This window comes from Oryctolagus cuniculus, chromosome 5 (assembly GCF_964237555.1).
Source record: "Oryctolagus cuniculus chromosome 5, mOryCun1.1, whole genome shotgun sequence".
Lineage (NCBI taxonomy): Eukaryota > Metazoa > Chordata > Mammalia > Lagomorpha > Leporidae > Oryctolagus > Oryctolagus cuniculus.
In genome coordinates this window covers 52,964,829-52,976,857 of record NC_091436.1, presented here as the reverse complement: position 1 = coordinate 52,976,857, position 12,029 = coordinate 52,964,829, and the positions used below count along the sequence as shown (strand labels likewise).

The window sequence follows — 12,029 nt, the reverse complement described above, 5'->3', positions numbered from 1 at the left end:
TAGAGGAAACTCTATGCAAATTATGTGTTACACAGTGAGCCTACATGGAGGGCATGGATTCCCACGACTCAGGACCCCAGCTGCCAAGTGCTTCTGAACCAGCATTGGAGAGTGAGGTGAGACCAGATAGCTGCAGCAGCCCAAGCCACTGGTGATAAAGCTAAAGGAAGATTCTAGAAGTAACCTGGCTTGGAGCCCCATGGGGGGATAGTGAACCTGCCAAACTAGAGGAGAAAAAAAAAAGGAGGGGCTAACAAGCTGATAGAGCAGGTGCCATTTTGGACATATGTAACAGCTGTACCAGCTTCTGTCTGCACCTAGCAACCAGCCAAGTAGAGACTACTGACTCTGATGGGGAGAACTAACAGAGGCTGCATACCTGTGACTGTGGAAGACTTATGTGCTGAGACTGTGAAAAAACTGAGGCTGTGTAGGAAGGGTCATGGTGTGGCTGGGACTTTGGACAATCACTGTGGGAGACTCCACACACCCGGGGCTCCCTGGTTACCTGGTGAAGGACATTGCTGGGGAATCTGAACTTATACTGAGGACTGCACAAATCCTTTGTGAGCTTCTTGTGGCAGAGTGAACAAATATCATATGCACTGGGGCTAAAGCTCAGGCACTGATTTCCTTTAAGGAGAGTTCCTCAGCTGAGTAAAATAAAACTCCCTCAGGGGGTAAAAAAGAGAGCAAGAGAGATTTACCATGCCAAAACTGGGTGTGTCACCTTAGACACACCTTCACCCAGGAGAATGGAACACAACTCCCTAGCCACACCCACTACACTCCTCTAGATATTCACTGAAAGCAGACACTCCAAATATCTATGGAGGCATAGTATAAAGCTAAAAGCCACTACAGCAAAGAAGAAGGAGAAGGAGGAGGAGGAGAAGGAGGAGAATGAAGAAGAAGAAGAAGAAGAAGAAGAAGAAGAAGAAGAAGAAGAAGAAGAAGAAGAAGAAACCAACGAGTACCTCCACAAATGGCAAATAATAAATGTACCTATGCAAGAATTCAAGAAATAAGAATAAGGAAGACAACATGATGCCTCCAAAAGAACACAACACTTTAATAGTAGATTGTGAAGAAGATGCGATTAAAGAAATGCCAGAAATGGAATTCAAAAAATTGATCATAAGACTACATAGAAGTAATCAGAATAAACTGCATTAACTAATGAAATCCATACACGACATGAAAGGAAATTATTTCAAGAAATTGAAATATTAAAGAGAAATCAAAATGAAATGAAGAATGCAATAGAACAATTTTAAAAATGCAGTGGAAAAGCCTGAACAACAGAATCAGAGAAGCAGAAGAACAAATATTCAACTTAGAAGACAAAGCAAAGGAAATTATACAGTCAGACCAAAAATAAGAAGAGGAAATTAGAAAACTAAAAAAATACTATTGGCAATCTACAGATTACTATCAAATGACCCAACCTAAGGATCCTAGGAATTCTAGAAGGTGTAGAAAGAGAGAAAAGATTACAATGCCTTTTCAGCAAAATAACAGAAAACTTCCCTAATTTGGAGAAAGGAAGGATGTCCAAGTACAATAAGCACATAGAACCACTAATAAACAAGACCAGAAAAGATCTTCACCACGACACATTTAATCAAACTCACCACAGTAAAACATTAAAAAAAATTCTAAAATGTGCACAAGATAAATGTCAGACTACTTTCAGAGGATCTCCAATTAGATTCACGGCAGACTTCTCATCAGAAACCCTACAGGTTAGGAGAGAATGGCAAGATATATTCCAAGTCTTAAGAGAAAAAAAAACTGTCAACCCAGAATACTATACCCAGCAAATCTCTCATTTATGAATAAAGGTGAAATAAAGACTTTCCATAACAAACAGAAGTTGAAAGAATTTGTCACCACCCATCCAGCATTGCAAAAGATGCTTAAGGATGTGCTGCACACAAAAACACAGAAACATGTTCATCACTATAAAAGAAAGTAAAGGAAGAAAATCTCTCAGTAAAAGTACAAAAGTAATCCAAAGTAAAAACTAGTAATATTTTTGGAAAACTGGCAGGGAAAAGTCATTATTTATCAATAGTTGTCTTGAATGTGAATGGCCTCAACTCTCCAGTTAAAAGACAGACTGGCTAAATGGAGTAAAAAACAAAACCCATCTATTTGCTGCCTACAAGAAATACATCTCACCAACAAAGATGCACACAGACTGAAAATGAAAGGATAGAAAAAGATAGAAACCAAAAAAATAGAAACCAAAAAAGAGCCGTTGGGCCAGCGCTGTGGCGCAACAGGTTAATGCCCTGGCCTGCATTGCCAACATCCCATATGGCGCCAGTTCCAAACCCAGCTGCTTCGCTTCCAATCCAGCTCTCTGCAATGGCCTGGGAAAGCAGTAGAAGAGAGCCCAAGTCCTTGGGCCCCTGCACCCATGTGGGAGACCCAGAAGCAGTTCCTGGCTCCCAGCTTTGGATCAGCGCAGTTCTGGCCATTGCAGCCATCTGGGGAGTGAACCAGCAGATGGAAGACCACTCTCTCTCTCTCTCTCTCTTTCTCTCTCTCTCTCTCTGCCTCTCCTCTCTCTGTGTAACTATGACTTTCAAATAAATAAATCTTTAAAATAAAAAAGGGCTGGTATAGCCATCCTAATAGCAGACAAAATAGGATTTAACACAAAAACTGTTAAAAGAGACAAAGAAGAGCACTATGTAATGATTAACATATCAATTAAAAGGAAGATGTCACTAATATAAATGTACATGCACCTAATTACAGGGCACCTGGCTACTAAAGAAATGTTAAGGGATCTAAAGGCAGATACAGACTCTAATACAATACTAATGGGGGGCTTCAATACTCCATTTTCAGCAATGGACAGATCAACCAGACAGAAAATGAGCAAGGATACAATGGAGTTAATCAACACTATGGACCAAATGGACCTAACACATATCTACAGACTTTTCATCCGATAGTTGCAGAATATACATTCTTCTCCCTGTGCTTGTTTCTCTAGAACTGACCACATGCTAGGCCATAAAGCAAGTTTTAGCAAATTCAAAACAATCAAAATTATACCATGCATCTTCTCGGACCACAGTGGAATCAAGCTGTAAATTAGCAACTTAGGAATCTCTAAAACTTACACAAACATATAGAAACTGAACAACATACTCTGAATGAACAGTGGGTCATAGAAGAAATCAAAAGAGAAATCAAAAAATTTCTGGAAACAAATGAAGATGACAATACAACATACCAAAACATATGGGATAAACCAAAAGCAATGTGAGGAAAGTTTATAGCAATTGGTGCCTACATCAAGAAATTGGAAAGGGACCAAATAAATGAGCTATCATGCATCTTAAGGATCTAGATAAACAACAACAAACTAAACCCAAAACTAGTAGGAGAAAAGAAATAATTAAAACTAGAGAAGAAATCAGGAAAACTGAAACCAAAAAAAAATGAAAAAACATACAAAAGAACAGCTAAACGAAGAGCTGGTTTTCTGAAAAAAAATAAATAAATAAACAAAATGACAAACCATTGGCCCAACTAACCAAAAACAAAAGGAGAGAGAAGGCCCAAGTCAAAAAAATTAAAGAAGAAAAAGAAAATTTAATAACAGAAATCACAGAAATAAAATGAATTCTCAGAAATTACTACAAAGAGCTATATGCCAACAAATTGGGAGACCTTGCAGATATGGATAGCTTCCTGGACACATACAATCTACCTGAATTGAGCCCTGAAGACATAGAAAACCTAAGCAGACCCATAACCAAGACAGAAATTAAATCAGTAATAAAGGCTCTCCCAACAAAGAAAAACCCAGGAAAGGATGGATTCACTGCTGAATTCTAACTCAAATTCTTCTCAAACCATTCAGAACAATTGAAAGAGAGGAAATCCTCCCAAATTCTTTCTCTGATGCCAGCATCACCTTAATTCCTAAACCCTGAAAAGACACAATAGAGAAAGAGAACTACAGACCAATTCCCTTGATGAACATAGATGCAAAAATTCTCAACAAAATTCGAGCCAATCCAATCCAAGAACACATCAGAAAAATCATCCACCCAGACCAAGTAGGATTTATCCCTGGTATGCAGGGACAGTTCAGTATTTGCAGATCAACCAATGTGAAACATCACATTAACAATCTGAAGAACAAAAACCATATGATTATCTCAATAGATGCAGAAAAAGAATTTGATAAAAAAATACCCTTTTATGATGAAAACTCTAAGCAAATTGGGCATAGAAGAAACATTCCTCAACACAATCATGGCAATTTATGAAAAATGCATGGCCAGCATCATATTGAATGGGGGGAAGTTGGAAGATCTTGAACCAGACAAGGATGCCCACTCTCACCATTGCTATTTAATATATTCCTGGAAGTTTTAGCCGGAGCCATTAGGCAAGAAAAAGAAATTAAAGGGATACAAATTGAGAAAGATGAAGTCAAACTATCCCTATTTGCAGATGACATGATTCTATATATAAGGGAAATTTGCAGATGACATGATTCTATATATAAGGGAACTGAAAGACTCCACCAAGAGACTATTGGAACTCATAAAAGAGCTTGGTAAAGTAGCAGGATATAAAATCAATACACAAAAATCAAAAGAATTTGGATACACAGACAATGCCATGGCTGAGAAAGAAATTCTAAGATCAATCCCCTTCACAAAAACAATCAAATACCTTGGAATAAATTTAACCAAGGACATCAAAGATTTCTACTATGAGAATTACAAAACATTAAAGAAATAAATAGAAGAAGATACAAAAAAGTGGAAAAATCTTCCATGCTCATGGATTGGAAGAATCAATATCATCAAAATGTCCATTCTGAAAGCAATTTAAGATTCAATGCAATACCAATCAAAATACCAAGACATTCTTCTCAGATATAGAAAAAAGTTATGCTGAAAATCATATGGAAACATAGGATACTTCAAATATCTAAAGCAATCTTATACAACAAAAACAAAGCCGGAGGCATCACAATACTGGACTTCAAGACATACTACATGGCAGTTATAATCAAAACAGACTGGTACTGGTACAAAAACAGAAGGATAGACCAATGGAACAGAATAGAAATGCCGGAAATCAACCCAAGCATCTACAGCCAACTTATATTTGACCAAGGAGCTAAAAGCCAATCCTTGAAGCAAAGACAGTCTTTTTTGCTGGGAAAACTGGATTTCCTCATGCACAAGTATGAAGCAAGACTCCTATGTTACACTCTACAGAAAAATCTACTCAACATGGATTAAAGATCTAAAACTATAACCTAATAACGTCAAATTATTAGAGAACATTGAAGAAACCCTGCAAAACATTGACACAGGCAAAGAGTTCTTGGGAAAGACCCCAGAGGCATATGGAATCAAAGCCAAAATTAACAAATGGGATTACATCAAATTGAGAAGTTTCTGTACTGCAAAAGAAACAGTCAGGAAAGTGAAGAGGCAAATGACAGGATGGGAGAAATTATTTGCAAACTATGCAACTGATAAAGGATAAATAACCAAAATATAAGAAGAGATCAAGAAATTCCAGAACAAAACAAACAATCCAATTAAGAAATGTGCAAGCTCTGGCCTCAGAATCAGCCCTTAAGGCATTCAGATCTGGCTAAAAAGCCCATGAGAGCATTTCAGGCATGGTAAGCCAAGACATTGTGCCAAAAAATGACCTACATGAAAAATGTCTGTGAGTGAGATTCTGGTGGAAAGAAGGGGCCATCAAAGAAGGAGGTACCTTTCTCTGAAAGGAGAAGAGAACTTCCACTTTGATTATGGCCTTGTCTAAATACTGTCAGAGTTTGTGGACTCAAGAGGCTTCCATAGCCTTGGCAGCTCAGGACAAGAGCTTCGGGTGATCACTGATGTCATAAATAAGAGTGTCAATTGTTAAATCAACAACAGGAGCCACTGTGCACTTGTTCCCCATATAGGACCTCTGTCCTTAAAGTGTTCTACATGAGAATTAACAGTAAAACTAGTCCTCAAACAGTGCTTTATACTTTGTGTGTCTGTGTGGGTGCAAACTGTAGAAATCTTTACTTAGTATAGAGTTGATCTTCTGTATATAAAGATAATTAAATATGAATCTTAATAAAGAATGGGATGTGAAAGGGAGTAGGAGATGGAATAGTTTGGGGGTGAGAGGGTGGGTATGGGGGGGAAGAACCACTAAAATCCAAAAGTTGTACTTATGAAATTTATATTTATTAAATAAAAGCTTTCTATAAAAAAAGAAATGTACAAAGGACTTAAACACATTTTTCTCTAGAGGAAATCCAAATGGCCAAGAGACACATGAAAAAACATTCAGGGTCACTAGCCAAATGCAAATCAAAACCACAGTGAGGTTAGACTTCACCCCAGTTAGAATGGTTTTCATACAGAAATCAGCAAACAGCAAATGCTGCCGAGGATGTGGGGGAAAAGGTACCCTAATCCACTGTTTCTGGAATGTAAACTGGTAAAACCACTATGGAAGACAGTATGGAGATACCTCAGAAATCTGAATGTAGACCTACCATACAACTCAGCCATCCCACTCTTGAGAACTTAGCGAAGGGAAATAAAATCAGTAAATAAAAGAGTTATCTGCACCCCCATGTTTGTTGCAGCTCAATTTACCATAGCTAAGACATGGAATCAAAATAAATGCCCATCAACTGAAAACTGTATAAAGAAATTATGTGATATGTACACTATGGAATACTACCCAGTGGTAAAAAAAAAAAAAAATGAAATCCGGTCATTTGCAAAAAAATAGATGAACCTGGAAAACATCGTACTTAGTGAAATAAGCCAGTTCCAAAGGTACAAATACCATATGTTCTTCCTGATCTGTGAGAACTAATAGAACACCTAAAATGAAATCTGTAGAAATGAAATTGACACTTGAAGAAAGGATGACTTGAGTGGCCCTTGTCTTGACTGTCCAGAAACACTTTTGGGTTTTGTTTTTTTTTTGTTTTTTTGGTTTTGGTTTTTGTTTCTTTTTTTCTTCATAATACTTGTTGAACTCCTTACTTAACATGGAGTTAATCATATGTGTATAAAGTCAACTGAAAATAGATCTCAGTAAAAAATAAGAGTGGAGGCCGGCGCCGTGGCGCACTTGGCTAATCCTCCACCTGCAGCACCAGCACCCCGGGTTCTAGTCCCATTTGCTCCTCTTCCAGTCCAGCTCTCTGCTGTGGCCCAGGAGGGCAGAGGAGAATGGCCCAAGTGCTTGGGCCCTGCACCCTCATGGGAGACCGGGAGGAAGTACCCAGCTCCTGGCTTCGGATCAGTGCCGCACCAGCCGTAGCAGCCATTAGGGGAGTGAACCAATGGAAGGAAGACCTTTCTCTCTGTCTCTCTCTCACTGTCTATAACTCTCTCTCTCTCACTGTCTAACTCTGCCTGGCAAAAAATAATAATAATAATAATTAATAAGAGTGGAAGAGAGGGACGAGGAAGTTTGTAACTGTAAAGCTGTATAGTTCTGCATACATTCCTATAGACGTACTTCTCTCTTTTTTTTTTTTTTTTTTTTTTTTTTTTTGACAGGCAGAGTGGACAGTGAGAGAGAGAGACAGAGAGAAAGGTCTTCCTTTGCCGCTAGTTCACCCTCCAATGGCCGCCGCGGCCGGCACGCAGTGGCCGGTGCACCGCGCTGATCTGATGGCAGGAGCCAGGTACTTATCCTGGTCTCCCAAGGGGTGCAGGGCCCAAGCACCTGGGCCATCCTCCACTGTACTTCCCTGGCCACAGCAGAGAGCTGGCCTGGAAGAGGGGCAACCGGAACAGAATCCGGCGCCCCGACAGGGACTAGAATCCGGTGTGTAGACTTACTTCTAAGGGTACAGTTTAAAAACTTGCCATGGGACCCCAAATCCCATTAAACTGGATGGTAAAATGTCATCTGTTAAAATGATCATATTAAGTGTCAAAGTGAATGTATAGATAGGATTAAGTGATAAAATGATCATACAGGGGGCAGGCACTGTGGCATAGCAGGTAAAGCCGCCACTTGTTGTGTCAGCATCCCATATGGGTGCTAGTTCGAGTTCCAGCTGGTCCACTTCCAATCCAGCTCACAGCTCTCTGACATGGCCTCAGAAAGCAGTAGAAAATGGCTCAAGTGCTTGGGCCCCTGCAACCTGCATGGGAGACCTGGAAGAAGCTCCTGGCTTCTGGCTTCGGATTGGCTAAGCTCTGGATATTGTGATCCTCTGGGGAGTGAACCAGCAGATGGAAAATATCTCTCTCTCTCTCTGTCTCTCTCTCTCTCTGCCTCTCTGTAACTCTGCTTTGAAATAAATAAATAAATATTTTAAAAATAAATAAATAAAGTGATCACACAAATAGGATCAAATGTCTGGTAATAATAGATAGAATTAAAAAGGAGAGAATGTTCCAACATGTGAAACCATCCACTCAGCAGATTCATAGAATGACAATCACTTTAAGTAGCAGTTTGATCTCAGAATCAGCTCTTGAGGCATCCTGTTCTGGCTGCAAAGCCCATGAGAGCATTTCAGGCATGGAAAGCCAAGACACCATGTTAAAAAATGTTCTACATGAAGGATCTCTGTGAGAAGGACCTCAAAAGAAAGAAGTAGCCATCAAATAAGGATGTACTTTTCTCTGAAGGGAGGAGAGAACTACTACTTTGCTTATGGCCTTGTCTAACAGACAGAGTTTGTGGATTCAAAAGAATTCCATAGCCTAGGCAGTTCACGTCAAGAGCCTCATGGTCACTGATGTCATACAGAAGAGTGTTAATTGTTAAATTAACAACAAGAACTGTGTGGGGAAGGGGCAGTGACTTGGTGGCAACTGGGCGTGTGTCTTGCTGTGTGTGCAGGGGTGAGCATTGCTGAAATACTAACAGCCTTTCATTTAGTCATGGCATGAGTGGCCTAACCAGAAAAATGATGGAGTGAAGATGAAAGCTTGCCAGGTTCTGTATCTATTTTTCATCAGGTGTTGTAAAATTTGTGCATGGCCTTTTTTGTTATTGCTTATAATTGGGAGAGGAAATAAAACCCCTCCACTTTCCTAACCAATCTTTGCAGAGGCACATCGTTGGGGAGTAAAATCTGCCTGGCCTAACCTATTAGAGAGATCTGTCCTTGAAAATATGCACCCTCCTTGCAGTCCTCGTGTGGAGGAGTCGCCTTGTTGTATTCTAGTAATTCACTGTGCATTATAAAAAACCAGTGCTAACATTCAATTGTGTACTTTTGTAAATCATTTTTGTGACTTTAATAAAATAGTGAACTTGCTGGCTGCAAAAAAAATTAACAACAAGAGTCATTGTGCACTAATTTCCCATGCAGGACCTCTGAGCTCAATGAGTTGTATTATGAGAGTTAACCATAAAACTTGTTCTCAAACATTTTGTGTGTGTGTGTGTGTGTGCAAATTGTTAAAAATCTTCACTTAGTATAGAGTTGTTCCTCTGTGTACAAAGTTAATTGAAAATGAATCTTAATGGATAATGGGGCTGGGAAGGGGAGAGGGAGGAGGTGGAGGGGTGGGAGTCTGGGTGAGAGGGCGGGTATAGTGGGAAGAATAACTATATTCCTAACGTTGTACTTATGAAATTTGTGTTCATTATATAATAGGTTACTTTGGGGAAAAATGTTGGCAAAGCATTTGTTGAATAAAAATGAAAATTGCAATTACTGGGTTCTCTTTTAATGTATTTAATGATACGCTATCCTTAGTACACTCTGTCATTAAATGCAGTAAAAGAAAAAAAAAAAAAACAGGATGCAGAGGTATTGCTGCTTGTGACCTTCCTTTCTCTCCTTTTTCATCTCCACCTCCCCCCTCCCAGGAATTATCACCTTTCAAACCAGATTAGCATAATACACAGTCAGCTCTCCATATCTGCAAGTTCTATATCTGCAAATTCAATCAATCCAGGATCAAAAATATTTTTAAATTACATCTGTCCTGAATGTATATGGACTTTTTCTTCATTATTTCTTAAACAATCTGAATACTTCAAAAAGTTCATGAATGAACTGGTGCTGTGGCACAGAGAATTAAAACATGGCCTGCAATGCCAGCATCCCACATGGACACTGGTTCCTGTGCCAGCTGCTCCACTTCTGATGTACCCGGGGAAAACAGCAGAAGATGGCCCAAGTGCTTGGGCCCTTCACCCAAGTGGGACACCCAGACTAAGCTGCTGGCTCTTGACTGTGGCCTGGCCCAAACCCTGCCATTGTGGCCACTTTGGAAGTGAACCAGCAGATGGAAGATTATATCTCTGTCTCTTTTTCTGTATCTTTCCCTCTCTCTCCATGACTCTGCCTTTCAATAAACAAAAATTTCATGGAAAATGAAATTAAAAAATAAATTTACTCTGATGCAAAAGAGAGGCACGTCTCAGCCCTGATAATACATTTCCTCATCTATATTTCATTAGTTTTTTAAAGACCAGAGATACACATGTGGAGTGAGGTCATCTTTTTTTGTAAGTGATTGCAACTTACCTCAGAAACCGTGGCATAAGTTTCATTCTACATAGAAAAAGAAAAAGGAAAGCAAAACTATTTAAAATCCTGGAAGTTGTAAATAATTTTAATGACACTTAACTGTACATGTCTTTACCATTTCTTGCCCCACTTTTGACAAACAAGCAACAAAAATACAAATTAGAGAGGACCCAGAGCTGTATCAGGCAGATGAATTTACAAGCAGCTCTAAACATTATGTTGTCTACATCACCAGGAAAAGAAGAAAGCATGATATCTACCAGAAATCCCCAGTCACCCAGGAAGGCATCTGTGATAGACCAGGGGAGAGAATGAACCAATGCCTGCAGGTGCCCAGGGGTGGAAGAGCTGAAATGAAAGCTGCCCACACTGGCTGCTCCAGCCATACTGTCTCCTGTGCTGATCCCCCAGCAATAAATAGTGCTTCCCAATCATTCCCTTAGCAGGTGTTGGCCTGGCACTGTGTTCAACACAGGTGATTCAGTCTGAAAAAAATGGAGAGTATCTTGCCTGATGGAGCTTACCTGTTTGAGTAAAGACATTAAACACATAGGCAGACAAATAGTTATTTAACTTGGTATTTGTGATGAGTGTACACTAGTACAAAGTCCAAATAGCATAGATTGTTCCTATTGGTAAGTGCCATTCTACAAGGCACATGGCTGTAAACTTGGGAGTGGCATTAAGGAACTCCTATAAAGTACTCTGCAAGGGGCTGGGCATCAGGTACAGCAGGTTAAGCCATGCCTTTGACCCTGGCAATTCCTAAGGGAGCCACCCCTATGGAAGCCAGTTCGAGTCCTGGCTGCTCCACTTCTGATACAGCTCTCTGTTAATGTTCTTTGAATATAGTCCAAGTGCTTGGGCCCCTGCCACCCACATGAGAAACCTGTCTGAAGTTCCAGACTCCTGGCTTCAGCCTGGCCCAGCCCAGGGCCACTGAAGCCATTTGGGGAGTGAATAAGAAGGTGAAAGATTTTTCTGTCTCTCCTCTCTCTCTCTCTCTCTCTCTCTCTCTCTGTAACTCTGCCTTTCAAGTAAATAAAATAAATCTTTAAAAAAAAAAAAAGAAAGAAAGAAAAAGAAAGAGGCCGGCGCGCCGCGGCTCACTAGGCTAATCCTCCGCCTTGCGGTGTCGGGTTCTAGTCCCTGTCGGGGCGCTGGATTCTGTCCCGGTTGCCCCTCTTCCAGGCCAGCTCTCTGCTGTGGCCAGGGAGTGCAGTGGAGGATGGCCCAAGTGCTTGGGCCCTGCACCCCATGGGAGACCAGGATAAGTACCTGGCTCCTGCCACCGGATCAGCTCGGTGCGCCGGCGGCAACGCGCTGGCCGCAATGCGCCAGCCGCGGTGGCCATTGGAGGGTGAACCAACGGCAAAAGGAAGACCTTTCTCTCTCTCTCTCTCATTGTCCACTCTGCCTGTCAAAAAATAAAATAAAATAAATAAAAAGAAAGAAAGAAAAAGAGCTGGGGCCAGCACTGTGGTGTAGTAGGTTAAGAATC

General features: G+C 40.3%; 1 protein-coding gene across 3 annotated transcripts in view; it reads right to left on the bottom strand.

The window, feature by feature from the left end:
* ROS1 (ROS proto-oncogene 1, receptor tyrosine kinase) overlaps positions 1-12,029 on the bottom strand; it is a 176,889-nt gene that overhangs the window by 151,939 nt on the left and 12,921 nt on the right. For all 3 annotated transcript variants that reach the window (XM_070073675.1, XM_070073674.1, XM_051855385.2), the window contains one exon: positions 10,526-10,552. In XM_070073675.1, coding sequence (XP_069929776.1) covers positions 10,526-10,552 — 27 coding nt within the window. The remainder of the gene's footprint in view (positions 1-10,525; positions 10,553-12,029) is intronic.